At 42.7% G+C, this 27,159-nt stretch overlaps 1 protein-coding gene across 3 annotated transcripts in view; it reads right to left on the bottom strand.

Moving 5' to 3' along the window:
• Positions 1-27,159, bottom strand: part of ROS1 (ROS proto-oncogene 1, receptor tyrosine kinase) — a 139,991-nt gene that overhangs the window by 4,642 nt on the left and 108,190 nt on the right. The window contains exons 43-44 of one of the 3 annotated variants that reach the window (XM_059733183.1): positions 21,851-22,014; positions 3-3,678 (exon numbers count right to left, since the gene is read on the bottom strand). In XM_059733183.1, coding sequence (XP_059589166.1) covers positions 3,602-3,678; positions 21,851-22,014 — 241 coding nt within the window. In that variant the 3' untranslated portion in view covers positions 3-3,601. Of the gene's footprint in view, positions 1-2; positions 3,679-7,772; positions 9,809-21,850; positions 22,015-27,159 lie in introns of those variants that run through there. The other 2 variants (XM_019479660.2, XM_059733188.1) reach the window with 2 other exon arrangements.

Consider the following 27,159-nt stretch of genomic DNA (forward strand, 5'->3'; position numbering starts at 1 on the left):
GTGTATTCAGTGTCTCAATTTACCTTCTTTGCATATTTACTATCTAGATCACTTAATTATTTTGCTTTGCAGTTGGCATTTGCAGACATGCAATTTTAAAGTTTTTTCAAAAATATGCAGGTCATATGGAATTCACAAGTTTCCACAGCCCTTACAGTCATGTTCACTGATTCTGATCTCAACTTGATCCAATGAAATGGAATCCTGTTTTTAAAAGCCATTTTCTTGATTATATTTTTCCTTACACCTAAGAAATACAGCTTCCTTCATCAATATATAACCAAAAAGATGTATTCTGCCCTCATTCTACTATTTATTAGTTATTATGATTTACTGTTAGTATTAATGCAGTGTTTAAGCCCCAGTTATGGATTAGGGTGACTTTTTTTGCAAGTTACTGCACTTCACAGGAAATACAAGCAAGAGAAATTTTGGTTCAGAAGGAAAATTTTAGGGTGGGAGAAGTAAATAGGAGTCCTAAAACATGGGAGTGGGCAACCTGGATTTTAACTGCCATATGGCTGGTAAAACACACACACACACACTCTCTCTCTCTCTCTCTCTCTCTCCTCTCATGAGGGCTTTTAACTGCCTTAGGCCCCTGTGTGTAAATCTGGCATAAGTGAACGTCAGTGGAGCAACTAAATGCAAAGCAGTGACAGCAAGATTTGGCTAATAACCTCACAAACAACACATATTTATTTTAAATATGGCATCACCCCACCATTTTCAGTCTGCAACTAATCTTTTAACATAAAAAGTGAAACACTGACCAGGAGCAAAGGGAACAATTAGATGAAGGGCAGATTCTATTTCACTTAGGGCTATAAAATGGCAGTTTTCTGGTCACATAAATGATCTTGTTTGCAATTCTATTGTCCCTGCAGCATGGATGTACAAGCATGCACATTAATACTGAAGCTACATACTACCTGGGCTGGTATGCAGCTTTGTTTGTGCATACCTGAGCATAAGTCCTGGGGAAAGAAAGAATAAATAAAAAAGAATGAGAGGAGGGTGACACTCTAGTGTTTCACCCCCAGTAGCTGCCTGGCTAGGGCATTCAGCCAGGATGCAGGTTCTAGCCCCACTTACCACATGGGTTTGAATCTGTGTCACTCAACTTCCCACTACAGTGCTCTAACCACCACCCCACCAGTTTAGATGCCAACCAATGCTTTTGAAGCTAAGCCACTGCACTTTGCATCTGACATTTATTGGATAAAAATAGGTGGAGAGCAGTGCAATAGAAGCAAGTATCCAGGGAAGAACCGATAGCTTGCTCCCTTCCAGAGCATCAGCCATCTCACTGAGTGCCATATCCTCTAGCTTGTTTTCTTCCTTCTGGCCCTACATATCTCCCTTTCTTGGTTGCTGAAGCTTCAAAAGCCAGGAGGCTAGAGACTAAGATATTGCCTGGCTGCGCTGCAGTGTTAGAGCACCATGATAGGAAGTTAGGGAAATGCAGATTCAAACCCCTTCTGGGTAAGAAGGGTCTTGTATCTGTTCTCTTCCTTACTGAGCTAGTGCCCTAGTCACCTAGCTAATGGCCCTAAGGTATGGAAGGGCTACCACCCTTCTCTGGTATCTAGCGCCTGTTAATCATGGGTTTTTGTCATGCTGTATTTTCACAACTTACGCAACTATAATGGGTCATAGTCTATATAATGGTACATAGTCTAATACCTGCCCAGTCAGTGCATAGCATATGCTTATTATACGCATGCATGCTCATGGGAGATGCATGGGAGATGTAATAGAGTCACAAAATGTGCGTAAGTGCCAAAAAGACCACGTCTGGAAACTGTCATTTAGGTACAAAATGATAATAGAATTCTGTCCAAAATGTCTGTCTGAAAAGATGGATCCTTGTCTATTATTAACAGAGGTCTGTGGGCATATAGTCAAAATGAACTGTTTGGCAACCTGTGGCTCACAAAGGCCATCCATTCCCCACCTCTGCCTGTACTGGCTGATGCATCAATTCATCTTTTATACTGTTGAAACAGAAGACCTTCAAGAATGGCAGTGTGAAGAAGCCAGAACACAAGTTTCTTTCACTCATCCTTCAGCATTTTTAGGCTCTAATAGTATACACATGCAAAGTAATTCCAGATTTATGTATGCATGATTCTATGTGTATGATTGGTTGTCCCTAATTTATGTATTAAAATAGCTGCTGTGTACATGCTCAGAACAGGAATTTTCAGGGACACGTGGCCAATTAAGCACTGTGGGCTTGAGCCTCAGTGCCATTTAGTCAATGAGAAAATTCCATTCAACACAAATGGATGAGGGGCAGGGTCTGTGTAATCATATTGTGTACAGAAGATGAGTACACATGTACTTATCTAGTATACATGAGATAACAGGCACAATAGTTATCTTATCACTTGGTCTTTGAAATTTAGCCCAAACCATTTGCCAAATGGACAAGTGAACTTGGCATGAGGACAACCATGAGGACAAGTGAAAACAATGGGCATAACAACAATCTGACATCGTCCAGCTATTACAGTTCCCCCGTTTAATAGTTAGCTCAATCTAAAAAATAGTCTTTATTTTTACTGTAATATCAATCATGTCCCTGGGGATAATGACAATACTGTGGCATCATCACTTGGCTCTGAAGCTCAGGGTTTCTGGCTATTTAATTGAGTTAAAACATAATGTCAGTTGGAAGTGCCAAGTGTCATTATAAATAGAGCCCTGATTGTTTGAAATATCCACCTGGCAATCAAGCTGCTGTAACTCACTCTGTTGTGTAAGCGTGTGGGAAAAACTCCCCCAAATTGCAAACCCATTTGTAATCAATGAAGAAAGTGAAGTCAGATGTAGTAGTCAATGGGAGTGATACTATATATCACACACATGCACACGTATGTATGTATGTATGTATATATGACTGAGTATATACACACACAGTTACATCAAATCACAGTTACATATATATGTTGTATACACACACACACACACACACACATTATTATGGAACTACTGTTTGTGATTTGATGCAACTGAGAAAAGAGTAGTTTTGTTAGGAACAGAGGCAAAATTACATCTGAAAGGAAGCCCATCACTCACAATTATTTTATGTTAATGAGCCAGATCCTCAGAGTATATTAGTTCCATCCCACTGCCTTCAGTAAAACTACATTTGAGCATCTGTGCCCGTATAAGGAAGGCATCAGCCAGGCAAGTGGTCAAAGGAAAATGGGAGTTGAGGGAAAAATCCTGGTCTTTTCAAATCAATGCACTCCCCTTGAGTGCAATACAGTAGGTCTAGAATGTCAGTCCAATGGATCCAGTGGACTTGCAACATGACCTTTAGTAAATTACTTCACCTTGTCCCAATCAGTAGAAATGGTGATGATGCTCAGATTTTGAAGCACCTTTAATCCTCAGAATATTTGTTCATAACTACTTAAGACACCATAAGGGCTGAGATGATGCATCAAGGAGCAACAGATCTCCAACTTCCTGCCCCTTGTAGACTCTTCCAAGCTGCAAGAGGTCAGAGGAAATAGAACTGCCGCATCTTTTATCTTTTATAGGAGTTACAGATTGAAACACCTAACAAATTACTGAGTCCCAAAGAGCCCTAAGAGTTCTTCAGAGACCTAAAAGGCTGTCTGGTCCCATGGTGATGGTGATGGTTGATATATTTCCCCACAATCTCTGCAGGAAGTAAAAGAAAACACTGTTGAAAACATGTTGCCAACTGACATAGAATGAACCATTAATCAGGACTGAATGCTGGGAGTCTATCCTTACCCTGCCGTTTAGGATTTCAGTCATTTTAACTTTACCGTCTAATAAATAAATAATATCCACAGTTGCTACAGCATGTTTACAAAGCAATTTACCAGCAGGAGTTTAATCACTACAGCATAGTTTCAAGGTAGCTAATGGTAAATATTAGCTGTGCTTTACAGATGACAACATTGAGGCTGAGGGATTAGCTAAATCATCCAAAGCCAGAGAATGGACACATGTCATAGATTTCATAGACATTAGGGCTGGAAGGGACCTTGAGAGATTCATAGATTGTTAGGGGCTGGGAGGTACCTTGTAAATCATTGGGTCCAGTCCCCCTGTACTAGGCAAGAAAAGACAACTGGAGTCAAGTGACCCCAGCAAGGTGACTGTCCAGTCTCCTTTTGAAGATTTCCAGGGTAGGTGACTGCATCAACACTGGGGGGAGTTTACCCCACAGTCTGGACACCCTGCCTGTGAAGGAGTTTTTCCTGGAATTAAGCCTGAAGCGGACTTCCAGGAGTTTGCTCCTGGTCTTCCCCAGGGGTGTCCTGGTGAACAGCTGTTCATCAAGTTCTTGATGTACTCCCCTGATGTAGCAGTAAGCCACTACCAAATCCCCTCTCAGCCTTCTCTTCTGTAGGCTGAAGAGGCCCAAGTCCCTCAGCCTCTCCTCGCATGGCTTGTCTTGCAAATGCCTGATGATACAGGTGACTTTTCTCTGGACCCTCTCAAGTTTTTCCATGTGCTTGTCAAAGTGAGGTGCCTAGAACTGGACGCAGTACTCCAACTGCAGTCTCACCAGTGCAGAGTACAGTGGAAGTATCACTTCCTTAGTTTTGCATGAGATGCAATGGTTAATGCATGCCAGCGTGTTGTTTTCCCTGTTGGCCACAGCATCGCACTGCCATCTCATGTTCATGTGATGGTCAATCACTACCTCTAGGTCCCTTTTGGCCATGGTGCATGTCAAATTGTCGCCACCAAGCCTGTAGGTATGTTGGGGATTGCTTGCCCTCAGATGGAGCACCTTACACTTCTGAGTGTTGAACTTCATCTGGTTCCGGTTTGCCCAACTCTCCAGCCTGCCCAGGTCTGCCTGTATCAGCAACCTATCTTCTGGCATGACCACACTCCCCCGTAACTTGGTGTCCTCCACAAACTTGATCAGTGAGCTTTTCACCCCCACATCCAAATCATTGATAAAGATCATCAGATCCAGCCCCCTACCCTAGGGGCAGGAAGTCAGCTGAGGTCAGATCACCCCAGCAAGATAACCATCCAAGCTGGGATTAAAACTGTACCTTCATCAGTGGCAGGTATCACATAAAAATGATGATACATGGTTCACATAGGTCAAGAGGTCAAGTTAAAATTTTAGCAGTCACCATGAATAACAATTGGAACAGGCTGTCATGGGAAGTGGTAGATTCTCCATTTCTTCACTTCTTTGAAACAAGATTGGATAACTCTTCTGGAAGATACTCCAACCAAAACAAGTTACTGGGTTCAATGCAGGAATAACTGGATGCTATTCTTCTGTGGCTTGTGTTACACAAGAATGGCACTGGTCATCTTTTTGATTCACTGGGGATTAGTGGAGTGCAATGCATTATTCCTTCCAGATCCAAATGGCCCCATAGTATCAGAAGGTAGGTGATACTGATGAGGATGAAGAAGGGCTACATAAACGTGGAACATTGGCTTTATGCCAGCCCAGGATTCTGCCCACAAGAGAATCCTCAGCTGCTTCTTAAGTCAGCAACAATAAGGAAAGTTTTCCCCTTTCTAGCAATTCACATGGACTTTTGTGCTTGATAATAATATTGAGTAGCTCAGAGGCTATTCACATGGCAGAAGAAACTGAAAGCATGATTGAGAATTGCCCATATGAAATAACAAAAAAAACACCCATAACTTATTGGTTGGCACATAGTACTGTATTATATTTGCAATAATGGGAGATATATAGTACCTTTGACTGCTATGTGCCTGCTGTTCTCTGGATCTACAGTAATTACTATGTAAAACCCTGCTCCAGCTACCTTACCTGAATCCTCACCTCCCAGAACATACTATAATGTTTCAGATTTGACTTATGTGAAAAATGTCAATGACATATAACAGCCATGTGGGATATTTGTACTGCTTGACTGTAGTATCACACCAAGCTTCTTTATGGCTAAAGTATTAACATTACACACATTCCAGTCCAACCACGTGTTATCCAGGGAAAGATCTTTCAAGATTTTGCCAGGCATAAGCTTTATAAATGTGATGCTGCTGTGGACATTATGGCCAATAGCCATTTACATGGTTTTTTAAATCTGCATTAAATCCATGGAATTATACTGGATTTACCTGAGCAAAATTAGACCTGTAATGCCTTAATGCAGACTGCAGTTGCAATTTTATGCCAAGTTTTCAAAGTATGAAGACCTCCATTGCAGTAAATCAGTACTAGGGGTGTTGATTTACACCCCCTGAGGAATTGGCCCTTCTACTTTAATACAGTGTCCCTGAATGATGCTTTTGTTAAAGGGATTTTATCCTTTGTAATAAAGAGCCTTACTTTCAGTGTATTTATGATTAAAGTTTCAAACTTCACTTTTTGATGCTAGTTTCTATAGAAGCATCATACCAGTTGGGATTTCTTTTGTCAGTTAAACTATTTACTGTGTATGGGTTTCACTATCTATGAGGAGAAGATTGTGAAAGCACAACACACTTGGGCCCTGATTCAACAGAATGCTTAAGCACTTGCCCATTTCTATGCACATGAGCAGTTCCAGCAACAGCTAGTTAAGAGCCAAAGTACTGACTGCTTGAAGGACTGAGCCACAAAATATGGGTGTTTCACATCCTCTTTTGTAGTCTTTTAATTTCAAGAGCATTTTGACTTGAAAAAACAATGCAAGTATTTAATCAGCAAAGTGTTCTATTTTCTGAAATAGTTAAGATCTGGAAATTCAAAGGTCATTACAACTACATCTCTCTACAGCAAACACATCCTTATTAAATAGCTTCTGCTACAGGTGAAGCACTTAAAAATGTCCAGGCAAAGTAGTTACAACAGAAGTATAACAGCAGCCCTGTACCCAGGGCAGTGGGATGTGTAGGGCCAGTGGTGATTTCCAGCTGCCATTGTGCCCCAGGTGTAATTGTATAACTGAGGCAGCGGCTGATATTTTTCTTCCCCTCCCTTCCTAAGTCGGCATCCAGGGTGGCCAGCTGTCTTGCCCTAGTTATGCTACTGAGTTAGTGTTTCACTACAGTGCTCAAGGCATGAGTTCAAATCCCACTCCAAACTACTGACAAAAACTGCCTCCAGATGTAAACAGGACCCCTGGTTAAGGGTGTCTGGATTTGATTTTTAACCACACCACTCCCTTGTGTGACATTAGCTACAGAAAATGAAATGCCTTTTCCAAGCTACCTCAATGGAGTGATGGACTGGAGAGGACCTTTGACCTTAATGGGTGCATCTACTGTGTAGTAGACTAATTAGCTGTGCAGTAAACATCTCCGTGTCTACACATGCAACCCTATTACGCTAGAGTATACTAATTTACTCTGCAACAGGATAGTACTTGTATTTACTTATATCCTGCTGCAGAGAAAAAAACCACAGTAGCACATGTGTAGATGCTGGAGGGGCTGGCTGGGGCACAATGGTGCTTCAGTGCAGGGGCTGCCTGCTGTCTAGCTCCATGCTGAAGCACCCTCATGCCTCAGCCAGCCCCAGCACAGTACATTGGGCCAGGAGGAGCAGCCCCAGGCTGGCCTCTTAGACCCCCTGCCAGCCAGGGCTGCTCCACCCAGGCTCAGCGTGCTACAGTCCCAGGCACATGTAAAGAATCCAGATAAGCTCCGGAGTTTATTCACACACATTAATAGATATGCATTAGTAGATGTGCCCCCATGTTGAACTTTGAGGTAATGTTTTAAAGAATGAGAGCCAGAATAAATATTGATGCCTCTTATGTTGGGAAACTGAGAGCCTCTTGTACAAGTAGTAAAGCACAATGACTATTTTACTCATTCTGAAAGCTCAGATTATAAACATCTCATATATGCCATATAGAACCACATGCATACACATACATACGAGATTTTTTCTTCTTCAAAAATATCAAAGTTCCTTACATTAAATGTTTTACCCATAGACTTATAAAGGATTTATGTCATAACACCTCTATAACATCTTTATCTTGTTCCACCAGAGCTGGAGATTGGCCAGTTCAGAGATAAACGAAGGCTGGGCAATGACAGTTTCTTATCACATAGATAATGAATCCAGAGTGAGGTTGGAAAGCTAAAAAGGTTCTCCTTGCTTCTTAAATGTTTGGCCACTCTGCTACAATTGTCACCAAAACTCTCTCTAGGTAGAAGGCAGGGTAGGATGACACCTTAGAAACTAACTAGTTCAGAAAGCTAAACTTTCATAGGTGACAGCCTTCTGTCAGATGATATGCTATGCCCTGCCTTCTGCATGACTTCATACTAACAAGGCTAACTACCTCTCAAAGTTCTCTCTAGTGGTTTTTGTGATACGAGCAACTGTACAGGCAGAATTGGATTGCACTGTCAACATATTTCATGTAGGTCACTGAGCAGCCATCAAGCAGCCCTTAGCTAGACCCAAAATACCAAACTATGCTGCTGGGTGAAATTCTAATCAGAAGGCGAAGACAAGGTTGTAACTTATATTTGATGTTATAAAGGAAGAGGGAGCATCAGAGAGATGCAAAGAAAAGTGTGATATGGTTACATTTGACAGGGTAGGAAAATGATGTAGGAGATGCTATCTAACTTGCTGAATTACAACTCACTATGACATGGTCCCAGTTGACTATCAATGTGTTTTTATTCCTCACTGTGGTATATGCCACCTGGGAAACTTGTCAAATAATTTGCTCTGACTTCCAAATACATGAAAGGATAATAGCATCTTTTAATCTTCCATCATGACTGATTACCATGGTCTCCTGTATCTTCCTGGAATTCCATTTGCCAGTGCATCCCCATTAATCTAATCACTATAAGAGAAAGCTCCTGACATGGTGATCTTATAACCCAATATGAAATAAGACAAACAGAAGGAGCAAGGAGGACAAAGGTAGTATGGTAAGTTCATATGGATCCACAAATAAGCAACAACACAATTTAAGAGGTCTAAATGGTTCTAGAATCTTTTCTTTTTCTCTTTTAAATTAAGTAATAAAATAAACTACCCCCACTGATGAATAATCATCATTTGTTGGCTGAATTCTAATTTTAAATGGAATTTCTTTTAAAAAAAGATAAACGGTCGTTAAAACATTTAAATTGCCTTTTCAGCTTGTAAAAGTGTGTTTTGAAAAAAAAGGTCTAAATTTGGGAGAAACTTTCAGTTGATTTTGTTTCTCTAAACCAGAGGAAAACATCTTTATAATATATACAATAGTTTATCAATGCTTCCTTTTAAGCATGAATGGGTGTGTGCCAATATGTTTGTTATCTGCCAAAAAAGATGAGCATACTAGATAAAGAATGGATAATTCAGTGTTACAGAAGAAACACGTCTCAGCTGATTACATGTTTTATTCCCTCACTTTATCTCCTACAAAACTAGAGGTCATAAAATTCAGAAATTCTTGAACAAAATAGTCATGTGCAGTTGTGTTATTATTTCTATTCTATTAAACAAAATCCATTTCCTTGTGATATTTTCCCATATTTTACATCTCTAATTACCATAAGAAACAAACTTGCTAGTTCCTTAAACTGAAAATAAACCAGACCACAGGCATAGTTCATGCCTTCAGGATTGCTGAAAGAAGGGCCAAGTGAAGGGCATTTTCCTTGGCTTATTTCTTCATCTACATATTGTGCCTACTCTTCTTTTCTCCAAATGACAATTAGATTTTATTACATCCATTTGAATCGCTGTTTTCTTCATCTGGATTGCTTTCTCTGACAAGTACCAGATAATTTAAGCCTTCTTCATTCTTGGTTTCCTCTAAAGCAGTTGAAATAATACTATCTGAATCTGTACACAGAGCATCGCTATCTGCATTTGAAAGAAAGACCAGTTATTATTAATTCAAATACAATATTGGAAGACAAATGAATTCAAACAACTTGCAGAGAAAGTTTGTCTAGCGACCATAAAAGGAGTAACCAATAGCTTGAATTTATTCTGTGCTGCTACAGCATGTCTAGATTACATCCTGAACCAAAGCATTTAGAGATCCTCACCATTATAATAATTTTCATGTGCACCACCTCCCTCAGATAAGAAATGTACCTTTTTTTTTTTGGAAGGCAGAATACAGAAAAAGAGATGTTTCCAGAGTCATAGCCTAGAACTGGCTTTTTTATGGAAAGATGGGGTGTGTCTACACAAGATGCTTTACTGTGCAGTAGACAAATCTACTGAGCAGTAAAGCGTCACCGTCTACATGTGTGCACCATTTACTGAGCAGTAAATTAATCTACTGCACAGCTGCCTTCTACCTATAAATCAAGATCACTGGGGATCGGGGCATGGGACTGGAAAGCAGCAGCAGGGGAAGAAGACATTTTCCCACCCCATGCCCCAATCTAGCAACTGGGGCATAGGGCTGGGAAGAAGTAGCCAGGGGAGGAGACATTCTCCCAGCCCTATACCCTGATCTGCTGGTTGGCACATAGGGCTGGGAAGCAGCAGCTAGGTCTAACACCACTCCCTGCCATGTTCCTCCCAGAAACAGAGGTGCATAGAGCAGATGGAACAGAGTTTAGCAGCAACACCCCAGCTGAGAACCACTGAGGTAAGGTGAGGCAGCACAACAGTGGTGGGGTGGCACCAAATTAAGGAAAGTTATGGATAGGTGTCCTGAATCTAAAAATGTAGAGCCACTGGTCTAGATGCCTATTGCTTAAAGATCAAGTGTAAATTGATGCATCTTCCAGCAGATAATAGGTGTGCACCAATAGAGATTTTGGGGGCCAATACCAATAGCTGATTTTTAATGCCGATCCAATTTCTGATACAGCTGCATCCAGCTGGTAAGTCTGTTGTGGTGAAAGGGGAGGGGGGAGGGAAGGGGCATGGAGGGGCAGATAAATGCCTCCCATGGTGAAGGAAGGAGTGGGGCTGGGGCTGCCCAGATGGGGCAGGGTGGGGCATGGGATGGTGCCGCAGCTTGTCCGGGTAACACGGAGGGTGGCAACTACTGCTGCTGCATGCACCCCAGGAGGGCATGGAGTGGGCATGTGCCCCCCCGGATCTGTGCAGGGCAGGGTGGGGCAGGGCAGGGTAGACTGCAAATGCAGGCTGGGGCCGGGATGGCGCCAGATACTTCCCAGCAGGGGCTGAGCCAGGCAGCACTCAGGGTGGGCAGTGGCAGTGCTGGGAGGGGGGACTATGGTAAAATTTGGGGTTGCTGCAACCCCCCCGTAGCACCACTTCCTCCTGCCCCGAGCACAGCCTGCTGCAGCCCCAGCCCCAGCCCACAGCTGCATCCTGCCCTTGTTTGCTCGACCCCATGCAGATCCAGGGGGCACACGACCCCCCCATGCAGTCCCGAGGTGCACACAGCAGCAGGAGCTCCCCCCTCCCCACACCCCTGGAGAAGCCACAGCTCCATCCCACACCCTGCCCCACCCCACCTCACCCTGGCTGGGCAGTGCCTGCCCCAGACCCACTCACCCCTCATTGCAGGGGGCATTGATCTGCCCCTCCACACCCCTCCCCTTCCACCACAACAGATTTACCAGCTGCACGCAGCTCTCCAAACTGCCGGTCTGTGCTCCTCACTGCCTGCATGCTGTGCTGCGGCTGCACGCACACACAGGCATTTATCAGCCAAATTATTAGCCACATCAGTCCGATTTCCAATACAGTCAATTTTCTTTATATTGGTGCTGATCTGATATCGGACCAATGGACTGGTGCACCTTTACCAGATAATAAATGTTCTGCTCTTCGAGGAACAGATTAAGAAACAGCTTTTAGCTATTTCGGATGTCTTATTTGGCATTATTATATTAATTTTGTCTTGTTTACATTTGCACATATGTACAGAACCAATAGTGATGGAAATGACTTTTAAAAATGGAAAAATAATTAAATAGCTAAAAGGTTCGAGTTATTAGTGTTGCTCTTCTGCGGATTTATTCTTAGTAACACATACCTTTTTTATTACACCCCTACTTACTTTACTTCACAACTGGAAAGTAAAACATGTGATATGCAGGGATCTACACTTGAGAATCACAAGCATTGTGCTCTTCTAGTAGGGGACATTCAGTTTATTATGTCACTTCACTGGGGTGCTTTTCCCCCTTCTTTATACTGCAGAAAACTCAAAGCCTTCTGCAATCAATATAATAAATTAAGACAGATTAAAAAAGAAAAATAGGAATGAGAAACTTAAATTTAAGAACTCTGTTGAGGGAGGATGGGGTTTGGGAGACAGAACAAACTGTGTTCACATACTGCAATGATTAGCAGCAAAGAAAAATCATTTGATACTCACTTTGTCGGTTCAGGAATATTATGGCAATATTTAGTCATTCAATCTGTGCTTGGTTTTCACCAATCTCTTTTTTGTTTTTCTTAATAAAGCACTTAATGGAAACCCTGAGGGGCAAGCTGCCTTGGAATTGGCATGTGGCAAAATGTAGAGGGCATGTTTGCAACAAACTCTGAAGACAGAAACCTTAAAATAAGGTCTTCCAAGTAAAACCGGGTATTTTCAGACCAGACATATGCCGGCTGACCTGCCTAAGTATAGAACACTAGAGGAGCTTTCAGATTTGTTTCCTGTATAAGTATCTAGAGCTGATGAGATGATGTTTACACAAATGTGAGTATGAAGTCACTGTGATATTTTTACCAGATATATGGATACATTACTAATTCTTTCCCCAACAGATCTGCAGGATCACAGAATGTACCAAATATTGTGTTCACTTTTAATCTAGTGTCATTGTGTTTACCATTAAACCAAATAAAAAAATCATTTTGCAAGTAAACTTCTTGCCTTTCTTTTATCTTTGAGCTCTAGACATATATTAAGGAGAAAGCCTATTTGTAGAAGTTCTGCATACTGTACAATACAATGTGGATAAACTTCCTTTTAACTTTTGGTGTGACATGACGAGTGACAAAGTTACTACAGAACTGGTGCCTTGTCACATTTATGTTGAGATTTTACATGCAACCAAATATGCATGTTCTTCCTTTTGCCTTTATTTATTCTCCTGTTAGCACAATGGTCCAGGCTCAGACCCTCTAAGAAAATTTAGTACTAGATACACTATACAAATAAGACAAGAAATAAATGTTAACTTATCAAGATATTGAGTAAGGTGATTACCTTTGTTATAGGTCAGCCTATCAGGATAAATAAAGCTAGCCCAGTTAGTTACAGCTGCAACAGAAAAATGGAAGATACACAGCATAGAAAGTGAGGAAAAGTCTTGGCTGGGAAAGTCTAAGAAACCAGAAAAATGTGAGCATCTAAAATAGCACTAATGACCCAAGAAGTCATAAACCAGCAAGAGAACAGGACTTGAATGAGCCTTGAGAGACAATAACTAGCAGGAACTAAAGGGAAAGTAGAGAAGAGGGGAATTTTATACACAGTGTGCGCATGTGTGTGTTGTTAGTTTCACCATTGCTAAACTTAGGTGATTGATTTACACTAAGCAGAGTTATACATATTAAATGTAGCCATAAAACTTGTGCAATGATCCCCTCAGATTCCACAAGCAAAGCCTAAGTCAACTAAATACTCAAGGAGCAGACTTCCTAGGAACGTCTAAATGATGTCTGAAATGGTGCGGGTGATTCAATCATAGGCAGTTATTCCCTTAGGGTATGTCTACATAGTAGTGGACTGCAGTGTAATGTAGAAAGATGGCTAAGCTAACTTTAACTAAAGACAGGCTTCTGCAGTTGAGAAGCTCTTTGTGGATCTCTATGCTGCAGTTAGGCGGCTTCCAGAGATTCAGCTAACTCACTTAAAGTAAGTTCTGGTATCTCTATGGTATGCTGCAGGCAGCAGTGTAGACGTACCCTTGGATCAGGTACTGATCATTTGGGCTCAATAACATGGCATTTTTTGCAAGAGAAGTTAACTGCAATGCCTGCAAGGTGTCTGTCAGAATGTCCTGGCCAAACTACAGTTGAATGGATTCCATTGGACCTACACTAATTCATCTTGCACTTTCCATTGCCAAATTTCTGCAGTCTTTTGTTATTTCCTGTTCCAAATTAACACACCATGCTGTTCAGTGCTGTCAAACAGCTATTGCATTCCATCATGGCCCTTGTTTAAGAATCTGCAACCATATTCCTTAACTACCTTGTAGGCAGTTGTATAATTAGCTGATGTTAGCAAATACTCTGCTGTCTTACATTAAAAGGTGCAAATTGTTATTATGCTTATACAAAGACTTTCAGTATATTTTACATTTAGTGTTTCTGTACTTTATTTTTCAGAAGCTGACAATATATAAGACAAAAAACAACTAGTGGAAGACATGATTGATGAACACTGAACAAACAGAACATGGCCTACAAATGTTTTAGGAGCCATCTCTTCAGATGATGCAAATGGGCATAACTGTCAGTTAGTGAAGCTATGCTGCTGGTTTACAACAAGGTACTGAGCCCTGTTGGTAATAAAGCTATGCCATGCAAATATATTGATATATATTGTTCTCAGTGGTGCCAGATGACAGAACAAGGAGCAATGGGATCAAATTGCAGCAAGGGACATTTAGGTTCAATATTAGGAAGAATTTTCTCACTAGGAAGGTAGTAAAACACTGGACCAGGTTACCCAGAGAGGTTGACGAATCTCCATCCTTGGAGGTTTTTATGAACCAACTAGACAAAGCCTTCGCTGGGATGATCTAGGTAGGGAGGGTTCTGCTTTTAGCAGGAGGCTGGTCACTAGATGACCTCCTGAAGTCCCTTTCAACCCTAATTTTCTATGATTCTGTGATTCAATATCTAATATCCTACCACTTTATATGGTGAGAATCACTTTGATCAGAAGTAGATTTAAATCCTCTCTTGTTCCTCTTAAAAATATTGTCCTGCTTTTCTTGAAATAAATATTATATATAATGTCTCCTCTTCCTTTCAAATACCAAACTATTTACACACTGGTGAACAAGGGATGCTGGTTGACTTGTGGAGACAGCAGAAAGTTGTGCACCATGATAAGTATATTCTAGACAAGAGCTCAATTACATATTTCTATCTGAAAAAGAATAAAGCTAAAAATGTGGTTCCTTAAGCCTCGATATCTTACTCTAAAACAAGTTGGACAGTATGGACATAAATTATTATGCTGCTACCTGTGGGGTACCTGGAGTTGCAAGTACTTTTATTTCAGTGTCCCCTCATCTCCAATATGGAGTATAAATAGAACACAATGTTTTAATACTTCACACAATATTACATATCAGTGGAGATGCATTTGTGTCTCCTGTGTCACATGGCTTTAGGATGACTTGCACAGGTTTGCTGTTCTTTCAGCCAAAGGATGCTAAACATAACATTTTTGCCTAGCTCCAGACAAGTGTGCTGTGCATCCATTTACATGGATTTTAAGTTTTTTATTTTTTCTTAAAGTATATTTTTCCTAAGACATGTACTGACAAGGACCTCTAAATGCCTCAAGCACTCTTGGTAAATACATCCAGTGTCCCACACTCACAGCAGAGATAGAGACAGCTGGTATCATTTATTCTGGTTTATTATTTGTGTAAGGGCATAATCTAAGGGCTCCAAGCAAGGGCCAGGACTTCATGATGTCAGGCACTGTACAGACACATCACAAAGACAATGGTTCCTTCCCTAGATTTATAGTTTATGTTTATTAGTTTTTACAATTAATACAGGTTTCCCTCAATTTATGCTGTACATGTGTTCCCAGAGAACAGCACATAAATCGAATTCGCATAAAGCAAGCCCACTTTACAATGTAACAAATAGGGATAGGTTCCCATGGCGGTGAGGGAGGGATTGAGGCTGGGACTAGGGAAGGGGCAGGGGGAGGGGTGCCATTCCCAGGGATACACAAGGCAGCAAAGCAGAGGGAACAGAGTGGCACTCACCCCAGTCTTGGCTGTAGCAGTCCCAGGAGTGGCCAGCACCAGCTGCCTGCAACCTCTGGGCTGCACCGTGTTCTGCCTGTCCCCATTCACCTCTGTTTCTGGGCTGCGCCGTGCCCTAGTGTAAGCAGCTGATGTCGGCTGCTCCCAAGGCTGTTGCAGCCGGCGCTGGGGTGAGTGCTGTGCCTCGCCGCTCCCCGGGTTCTGCTTGTCTGCACTCACCCCAATCCATGCTGGAGCAGTCGCAGGAGTAGCCGACACCAACTGCCTGCACCATGGCATGGTGTAGCCCAAGAGTTGGAGTGAGCCCAGGTGCAGGGGACAGGTGGAGCACGGTGCAGCCCAGCAGCTGCAGGCTGCTGACACCGGCCACTCCCGGGGCCGCTGCAGCTGGGGCTGGGGTGAGTGGGGCCCTTTCCCCTCCCCACAAAGACTTACCTGCTTGGGGGGGGGGGGTGCATTTATGCTGATCACATAAGAGTGAATTTACCTTGCATATAACAAATTACGGGTCTATATATGCTCATAGCATAAGAGCAAATTCACATATAAAGAACCTGCATAAATCGAGGGAAACCTGTAGTTTCTGGGTTCTTTTCTCCAAAACTTGAGGATTGGTGTGGCTGTTCTTCTTCCAACCTGGTTATACTCACAATTTGCTTCTTTTTTTTTTTTTAAATGAGAGAGAATTTATCAAGGGAAGAGATATGGCATGATGGTTGTGTGCTGCATCAGCTTTGCAGGCAGTGTGTTATAAAAACCTATTTCTATGGCATAACTAAAAGCTAATTGAAGCCAATGGGGAGCATTTCCACTGACCTCCATAGGCTTGGGGGCAGATGATAACTGAGTTAAATTGAAAAAGGGATTACAGAAGTTCAGAAATGTACAAAAGTGGCCTGATACCAGGCTTAAGCAATGCCGTTTATCAATACACTTGTGTTAGAGAAACTTGTTTGTCTAAGTGATTACCTTAAACACAGGGAGATACACAGAAAAGCAGTTGAGGAGGATTGTTTTTAACAAGGTAAATTGACAATGTTTAAATAGTAAGTGGAAAGCCATTGGTACATCTCTGGCAGTGACACACTCCCTGATCCTAGATCTTAACCCTGCATACCCTGAGTACACCTGAGAAATTTCTAAAAAATAATTTAGCCATTTCACTAATTTTCTGTCCAAGGGAACTAACTCAAGGGAAAAGTAGATTCAAGACTCAGGTGAAATATTTCAAAGAAATAATGCAATTCCCAAAACAAGGAGTTTTGAGTTGACTGGACCTGGGGATGAGGCAGGGGGGAAGAAGGTAGAAATGGGAGGGGAGAAAAGGAAAAGGGAGGAAGAGAAGAAGTCATATATTTTATTTTTACATTTTTACAGAAAACATTTCAATTCTTTTCTTTCAAAATGATATTTGAAGACCACATTTTCTTAATTTTATTGTTTTAAAGTATTAAAAAGTCTTTGTAATTAAAGTGTGTTGGTTGATCTGAACAATTTTTTTTATTTCTTTGAGAATTCAGATTTTTTCCCAATCCACCCAAAACAATTCTCTCTCTCTCTCTTTTTATATTATTGGCCAAACCAAGAAAAAAATTATTTACACAGTTCTACTGAAGAGATATAATTCTGAAGATTAGTTTAGTATTAGTTTTGAAAATGCAAAGATGATGGACTGAAACCTCTGCAGAAGTAATACTCTATCCATAAAAGAACTACACCAGGGACTATGGTAGTACAGACTTCCTCAGATTTGCCCTACCATATTTCTCATACCTAACCTGACTGTAAGAACTATTTCTACAGTTGTGATTGTAGCATAGAGTTTGATTGCATCACTAAACAATTAAAGGTCTGCCTAGTACAGGGGTGGGCCCACAGTGAACCAGCAGCCCCTGCAACCAGCAGCCCCTGCAACCAGCAGTTCCTTCTAGCTGCCACTGCTAGACCCATGGAGCATGGGGCCATAACAGCATGGGCCTTTGACAGTGCTGGGCCAGGCCAGATCAGGGCAGAGCCCCAGTTCTGCAGGTCCACTCTGTCACAGCCCATGGAGACTGTCCAGAAGTCCGGCCACTGGCTCAATCCACCATTTTGCACACCCCTACCAAGAGTGGGAAAGCTAAAATTAAATCTGGGTGCTCAGCATGAGAATTAGTCTTTCGGGCAGGAAACTGATCAGCATGCTTAGTTTTACTAAGGAGCCAGAAGATAGATGCTGGCAAACATGTCTCCAAGTAAAATTCATGCTTACCCAAATAAATGGTCAAATGTAGGAAGCAAAAAAACGCTACAGGCCCAGTTTGTATGTCCAAAAGTAGAGTTGTGTCTGAAAAGACTTGTGTCTTGGATCAGTGGTTATTCTGAAGTTTGTTGTTCTAAAGGATCAGAATTTTGTTCCCCCTCCGAGCAGTGACCTGTGGTATTTATTTAGTAAAGATTATATGTTTCTTGGAGGAACACTGCCATGCTTGCATCATTTTATGCTGAAACTGATAGGCTGTTGCTTGATGTTCCAACAGAGGAACATGTCCTGATCACTACATTGGAAGCAAGGAAAATAAAATGGATAGTTTTCAAGAAACTACTAACTTCTTTTTGGCAACTGAGAGGACTTTTTATATCTTGGGGCTGGAAGATGCACCATCTTTTCAGAGTTCTCCTTTCTACATTAGCCCCAAATTAGTTTGCTGCACCATGGATGGCATAGAGCATTAAACACTGAACTGATCTCTCTAGATATCATCCTTTCATCCAGTTACATTTCAGGATATTTGCTGGAGTCTTCATATCATTCACACTTCTCCACTACACAAAATCTCATTTCTCCTAATAGTTATAGATTATAAGTATGACATCTGTATCTCTCTTCAACTGGGGAAGCAGAGGGTAGCCTTTAGGTCAGAGATATGCCCTCTGTCATCCCCACAAAAATAAACTCTAATTTGGTCTTCTCTTTATATCTTCAACTGTGCCCATAACAATGGTGTCCAGATACCTAATGACCTAGTATCCTACTCGCTGCTTGGGACAAGGGGCCAATGAGGACATGGAACATAAACATTGTGCAACTGAAGTCTGTGGAGAGAGAAACCAAGTAATAAAGGACTTGGAAGAGCTGGGCAAAGAGGGTGCATTAAAAAATCCAAAAGGATGGGGGAAATGGGAATGACTGAGCAAGAAGATTGGGAGTTAGATGAGAAACCTAAGGAGTGGAGAAGTGGAGACTGTGAATAGCTATGTGAAATAAATGGGACTGGGACAAGTTGCCAGGATAGAGAACAGAGAACATTCAAACTGGATAGCTGGAGGGGATGGGGCAGCAGGGTGAGAGCATGGGGGGAATGTGTAGAAGAGTCTGTGCCCAGTAGAGCACATTCTTCTCCAGAACCTGGAATGGAACCCATGAGGCCTGACTTTCAGCATTCCTCCACGGTCAGCAAATATCTTTGAAGTTCACTGGCAAACAGTGTGTCTAATTCCCTTCAAGTGCTGGTCCACATACAGAATGAGAACCTACCACTGCTATCAATTACTCCCTTTGATCCAGTGGCAGAGGCCTAGGCAGTAGCTCTAAAGATCCCAAGAGATGACTTTTGAAGGTGTCAGTTTAATGCTGGAATAAATTTCTTTTTCAGCTTGCTTTTAAAAAACTGAGGACACTACACACATGTATAAAAGTACGCATACACAGAGAGCCTACATTGAAAGAACATTATTAAGGTTGCAAATTCAAGCACTCAGAAAATAGGATGTCAGAATTAAGGTTTCCTGTGCCATCTTAACCATATCCTTATTTTACAGAACCCTGGCCGGGGCTACAGTAACAAAGACAATAATACTAATAACTCAGTTTCTTAGGGTCTTGTTACACCTAACACTGTGAGATGCACAAATGTTGATTGATATTAGTGCTAGCTCAAGTTTGGTGTGGTCACACATTCAGGCCATAAGGAGCCTGGAGGACTGCAAAGTAAGACCTCCCTCGCCTTCCATTCTGGGCTTCCCCTCTTACCCCTGCCCTCTGGGGCTCTGATGTTCTCCCCTGCACCTGGGGTGCCCCCATCCCACCCCTGCTTACTTATAGCTGCCTGTATTGTCTGTTCCAGGAAAGCAGGCAGGGAAGAGTTAACCTGCCTCCTGGGCAGCAGCTGCTGCTGTGCTGTTGCTCTTCTCTAGGCTGAGTTCATCCAAAAAGCAGCAGTGGTGGAGGCTGAGCAGGAAGGTAAACCCTTCCTGCCTGCCCTGGACAGACAATGCAGACAGCCACAGGTAAGCTGGGGAGGGAGCAGGGATCTGTGGTTCTGGGGAAGGCGGAGGCAGTAGGCCTGATCTGGGCCAGGAGGGGAAGCAGGGCAGGTGGGGTGTTTACACTAAGGTGTAACACAAGCTGAGTAACATGGATCAGAGATAATCCTACCCTGGAGTAGCATAACTTTGAACCATGTAACGACCGCTTAAAACTAGTTTCAGGTGTTAATGTGTGGACAGTCCATGTGTTAAGAGTTCATAGGAGCCACCCAGAATTACCATGTAACAAGCCCTTATGGTGATCTCCTTTGTATTTGACAAGAATTAGCTAATTACTCTTCACAAACCACCCAGAGGGAGTAAAGTATTATTATTCCCATTTTATAATTACGTAAGATGAGGTAGAGAGATTACAAAGGAAATCAGTAGCTGAACTCGTATTAACATCAATTCTTGAATCATGGTCATCCTTGCACACCAAGGCTAGGGACAGACATTCAAAAAGACTGAGCCTAAATTGATTCAATCTTTGCAGATTAGTCTAACCTGGCTAGGCTGAACCGGTTTGTAACTGTACAAACATTCCCTTTGGACAGTAGCAGGCCCCAGCAGGACACTCTGATTAGAGTCCCTGGCCCCCCCTTGCTGCTTCTGACCAGCCCAGCGGGGAGTTGATAACATAGCATTTAGCACTCCATCAAAAAAACAAAAGCCTCTCTCATTAGTTCAAGCTCTTCTTAAACACCTTTTTCCAAGGAAAGAACTGAGGGACATTACCAGCTACCTGTTGATTAGCTCCAAAAATCCCTAAGTAGACATTTTCCTATCTGCCTTTGTCTTGTCTGCCTTACACAGATACCCCTCAGCATTAGCTAGCATACCATGTGCTAGCTGTGGTCCGTTCTCTGAGAGAAGGGACAGGGAGAATCCCTACTTGGGGGAAAGGGGAGGCAGGAGCAGGAGGAAGCCAGGCAGATGCTGATGTGCCTGCAGTCTCTGCTGGAGCTCCCACAGGGAGCAGAGGGATGGGGCCAGCCCTGCTGTGGAGCAGAGAGCTCCGCCCAGGGCTGAAAAGCATCTGGGATGCTGGGGGACTCTGGTTTAAGCTAAACCAGGAAAGGGTCTGGGACAGAAATTGCGTAAACTGGTTTGACCCAAATCAGTTAAGTCTTATACTACGTTTAAACATGTTTACCTCAAACAGGTTTCAGCCATTTTCAAACTGTTTTATGTGCACTGAATGTCTGTTCTGTTATAGGTTTAAACCAGTTTCTGATCACTTAAACCAATTTATGTGTAATGTCTGTCCCTAGTCCAAAAGACTCTTCTCCCCTTGCTTTTATATTTCTTCATATTTTACAGCATTTCTGGGAAAATCATGACAAGCATGTTGTCATGATGTTCCCTAATCTCATTGGCACTGGAAAAAATCTGAGAACACCCTTCATGCCAGTAGACTTACCCCAGATTTAGATGCCCACTTAATGAAAAAAATTCACACCTAAAAAATCTCCAGTGCTTTTGTAAACAACCTATTTTTTTCCAGTTATTTAATCATTTGTGAATTCTGCTTAACACAATTTTAAAAGAACTGCCTATTTCACATGGAGTAATAAGGGAATGAAATGTGATCATGAAGAAACAGGAAAAGTTTAACTACTGTACAATGTTGGGTTTTTTTACTTTTCATTAATATTGTTAACAAGGGGAAAAAGAAGGGCTACAGGCCACAACTCAAACTCACCTTCAAAGGCCTGATTGATGACTCCAGTGGACAATGTCTTGCTATAAAGGTGAGAGGTATAGCACAGAGGAGAGTTTCTCACCTCTTGCATTTGATCCTGAATATAACAGAAAGTGGGTCTGTTACATGGTTCTTGGACCCAGCATCTTATCACCAAGTCCCATCTGAAAAAAAATAAATGACATATTATTAAATATAATGCCAACACTTAATCCTCACCAAGGATCCTCACCTGGCATAAATGGGCATATCTCCACTGACTTCAGTTAGACCTATGATGACTTTCACTAGTAGAGCATCTGGTCCAGGAGATTTCAGTAATGGCAAGTGAGAGGAATAGAATCCAAGAAATCAATGATTGTTGCATATGTTCACCATGAAAACTATTTTATTTTACCAAAACAGATGTTTCTGAAACCTAGAATCCACTGTAATATTACAAAAATTACATACTTATCAAGGTTGCCTGAATGCTTTCTAGATGCCACTAAGCCCCTCTCTATCTGCTACACATAAGGCTCTCTATCTGTTACACATCAACCAGCTAATCATACCCTAACTTGTGACCCAGCTACATGTTCCTGCAATTAGCGGCTTGATAAAACAAGCAATACAAAGTTATTCCACATAAAAGTGGAATTTGTAGCTTGTTCTAATCGTACCAATAATTGAACGTGTGGCCAAGTGCTCCCCAGTAGCTGGAAGCCCATCAGCTGAAGGGCTCCCAGTCACAGGGGTGCACTGCCCACTGTCAGCCTTGCAGCTGACAAGGCTCTTAGCAGGGGCAGCCTCTTTGGCTGTAGGGCTTGCAGCGAGGGCAGCATCTTTAGCTGTGGGGCTCTTAGTGGGTGTGGCAGGGAGCACACTGCCCCTGCTGTGAGCTTCATGTGCTATGGGGCTTATAGCAGTGGCAGCAGGGAGAACATTGCCACCACTGTGAGCCCCACAGCTAACGATGCTCACAGTGAGGGCAGCATTCCCAGCTCTGCCCTGGCTGCGAGCGCTGCAACCCATGTTGGCTACAGGGTTTTCAGTGGGACAGTGCGGGGGAATGCTGCCCCCACTATGAGTCCCACCAAGCCCTGTCAGCTGTAAGGCTCATAGGTACAGAAGCTGGTGCGGACAGAACCCCATATCATGATCCCAGGCTCGCCTTGCATCGGTGATAAGGTGCAATGGGATCTAATGTGTGATCCCACAATCACACCTCCTGCCATGCACGGTTGGCATGGCAGGAGGCACGATTGTGTAGATCATGCATTAGATCCCATCACATGTTATCACTGCTGCAAGGCAAGCCTCGGATCACAATTACCTGCATGTGTAGAGGGGCCCTGAGATGTAGATATTTGCAAACAGAATAAAAAAACCAATAACATCAATCACTAAGGTGACTAAGCTATAATGCTTAGTCACTAATCACTGTTTCCTCAGGCAGGATTTGAATAGTGAGCACTCCATATTCCATTAGATGAACTGAATCATCTGTTCATTCATTGATAAAATGCTTTATTATCCAGTTTTGAAACCTCTTCTCTCCTGACATTCAGTGGATGCAGATACTATGATTTCTTATAGTTCAACAAACTTAAAGCTAAAATCACTCAGAATCATGATGGGCCATTTTAGTATCTTGCATATTCTTATTTCCTAAACAAATTTGCTTAGATAGCTCAATTTATTAATGCCAGATATGATGGGTAACATGGAACAATAATATCATTAAAATATTTATCTGATTCTCAGAATCAAAAATATTCACTCAGCCTCTTAATGTGTATGGTATTTTGCATGGATAGCTATTTGTGATGTGCCAGATTTTATCAATGACATACAAAGCAACCTGTGATATCCAGCTTTTCTTTCATGTTACATGGTGAAAATTTGCATTAGATAGAAAACTCAGCAAAAAAACTCAGCAAGACAACTTACTAGAAAACTCAGTAAGTTGATCAGCAAACAGAGAGCAGTTGCTCTGGGGTAAGCAGTGCAAGTGCAAGGCGGCCTTGAATAGGTTTTTCTCTGTGCTAGTGGCCTAGGGTGGCTGACTGGTGCTACCGTGTTTGCCTAGGGCCTAATGTGTGTGTCTGAGGGTGTTCTTTTTTCCTTTTCCCCCTGTGTTGTGTGTTTGCTTTTCTCTGTCTGGCTGGCTGTTTGTCTGTCTCTCTCTCCCCCTTGCTCTCATATTTTTCTTTTCTTCCCTCCCCCATGTGACTAAGGGCACTGACACAAGTGACATTTTGTTGTGCAATCAGCCCCCTGAAGCACTGTACAGCTGTGCCCTTTCAGACAGCTGCAGAGCACTTTGAAAGGGCTACATCTCATGACAATCTGAACCCTCATTATATGAAGGTTCAGAAGAAGGTGCTCCAAGGTACAGCACCTTCGTTAACTTATGTTACCACATGCTGGGAGCAGGGCTGGGCTGAGCAGGGGGAGTTCAGTCCACCTGCTCCACCTTCCAGCACAGGTTGGACAAACCCCAAACCAAGCCTGACCAGACCTCTACTCCTTGCCTGACCTCCCTTTCTGAGGGAGCACTGGGGCTAAGAGTGGGGAGGGGCAGGGCTAGGGAAGAGCAACTGCATACTCACAGCTGCTCCAAACTGTAGCTTGATCCCCCAACCCATGGGACCCAACAGCAAATGTCTGTCGGGTCTGGGGAATCACTTTAACTCACAGTGTTTATGTGAAGTACCATGAGTTACAGCAGAGAGCTGCATGTCTGTCAGTGCCCTCAGTAACAGGGCTTGCTCTGGGTGGGGCTGGTTTAGGCAACTGTGAAGTGGAGCTGTGAAGTGGAGCTAGGATAGGCAGCCTTATGAAAAGGCAGCCCCCAGTGAACCATAACAGCAGCAAACAGGGTGCATCTACACAAGATGTTGTAACTACGCAGTAACTGCATGTTTACTGCACAGCTGCCTAGTTAGTGCAGTAAATGTCTTAGTGTCTACATGTGCTCCCCTATCCTGGCTCAATGTGCTGTGGTCTGAGAGCAGATGCAGACGTGTGCCTGGCAGCAATAAGCTCCAGAACGATAAGCTCCAGAATTTATTGCTGTGCATTTATAGGCATGTGTGAACACACCCACAGAGAGGGAGTTTGCCTAGGGAGTTTGCCCCAGGAGGGAGCCAGGGAGCAGGAGACTCTGTGCATGGGTGTGTTTGAGTATGTGCAAGGGTCCTGGTGTGATATTTGGTGTTCAGATATTCGTGCTGCATTGCATCAGGAACCAGGAAGATTACTTGGACAAGAGTTACGAGAAGCTGGTAATGGAGAAGTGGCAGCATGTAACTTCTTGAAGGAGAAGGGTCCTCAGAATTCAAGAGCAGCAGATTGAGTCAGCAACCACTTTCAAGTACTCCGTGGTGAAACTTTTGAGGAAAAGGAAGCAGGATGGACATCTGCAGGCATCAGGCAGAGGAGTCAGTAGCCTAGAGCACAGGTAGTGCAAGACCCAAGGAAAGGGGCTCCAGGACCACTGCACCAAGAAGGAAGAGAAGAGTAGTGGTGGTTGGTGACTCTCTTCTGCAGGGGACAGAGGCACCAATTTTTTGTCCACATTTGGGGGCCCAAGAGGAGTCTCAGAAAGACTACAAAAGTTCATCCATCCTTTGGACCACTACTCCTTCCTGCTTCTCCATGTAGAAACCAATGATACTACCTGAGCAGATCAGAGGTGACTATGAGGCTCTTGGCAGGAGGATTAAGGAGCTTGAAGCACAATTGGTGTTCTTAACAATTCCAGGCAGAAACTATTGTATCCTGGAAGTCCATACATGGCTGAGATGGTGGTGTCAACGTGAAGGCCTTGTCTTTGTTAACAATGGGTGTACATTCTTGGGAGAAGGATTACTATCAAGAGATGGAATCCATCTGACAAGAATGGTGAAGAGTACATTTGGACATCATTTGGCCAACCTAAAAAGGAAGACTTTAAACTAGGTTCCACAGGGGATGGTGATCAAAACCTTCCAGCAAGAGACCACACAGAGGCCAATGTGGTTGCAGAAAAAGCTTCTAAAACACCTCAAATGCAAAAGGGAAGCATACAGGCAGTGGAAGAAGGGGCAGGTCAACAAGGAAGCATACCAAGAAATGGCATGTATCTACAGCGACAAAATCAGGAAGGCAAAGATAGAGAATGAGATGCACCTGGCAAAGAAGGTTAAGGACAACAAGAAGAGGTTCTATATGTCGACCAGAAAAGAAGGACCAAGGAAGCTGTGGATCCTCTGTTAACAAGCCAGGAGAAATTCCTATCTGAAGATGTAAAAAGGTGGATCTACTCAACAGCTATTTTGCCCCATTCTTTGCAAAAAAATTAAGCTGCAGCCAGACACCTAATAGGGATTATCTGGATAAGGAAGGGGACAAGCTGTGGGAGGAGATAACAATAGAAGTAGTCAGAAAGCTTTTGTTTGGTCTGAATGTATTTAAGTCAACAGGGCCAAATGAACATCATTCCAGGGTACTGAAGAAAATGGCAGAGGAGATCTTGGAGCCCTTGGCAATGATATTCATGAAGTCATAGAAGATGAGGTAGGTACCAAAGGACTGGAAAAGGGCCAACACAGTGCCCCTCTTTAAAAAAAGGCCAAATGGAGGACTCAAGGAACTACCAGCCAGTTAGCTTCACTTCAATACCTGGAAAGTTACTGGAGCATAAGCTGAGGAAGGTCATTTGCAAACCTCTGGAAGAGGAAAGGCTGATCATAAGCAGCCAGCATGGATTTATGAAAAACAAATCATGTCAAACAAATATGATCTCCTTCTTTGACAAAGTAACTGCTTGGGTGGATGAAGGGAATGCTGTGGATACAGTGTATCTGGACTTCAGCAATCTTTTGACAAGGTGCCGCATGACCTTTCATAAAAAAATTGGAGAAATGTGGGCTAGACAAAACTACTATAAGGTGGATACTGGTAACTGCCAACTGGCTCAATAGCCACAAGCCAAAGGTAATTATTAATGAGTCCATGTCAGAACGGCAGGAGAATTTTAGTGGAGTCCCACAGGAGTCTCTCAGGGGCCTGGTGCTGTTCAAAGTGTTTATTAATAATGTGGATGCTGGCATAGAAAGCTTCTTGAGCAAGTTCATAGCTGACATGAAACTGGGAAGTATTGTGAATATGTTGAAGGATGCAAGCTCATTTCAGGAGGATCTTGACAGATTGGAAATTTGGACTAGAGCTAACAGGATGAAGTTCAATGTGGACAAATGCAAAGTCCTACACCTTGGGAGGAATAACCAAGAAAACAAATATAAAATGGGTGGCCACAGCAGGAACAGGATGTTTAAGCCTCC

This window comes from Alligator mississippiensis, chromosome 1, assembly GCF_030867095.1.
Source record: "Alligator mississippiensis isolate rAllMis1 chromosome 1, rAllMis1, whole genome shotgun sequence".
In the NCBI taxonomy this organism is placed as follows: domain Eukaryota; kingdom Metazoa; phylum Chordata; order Crocodylia; family Alligatoridae; genus Alligator; species Alligator mississippiensis.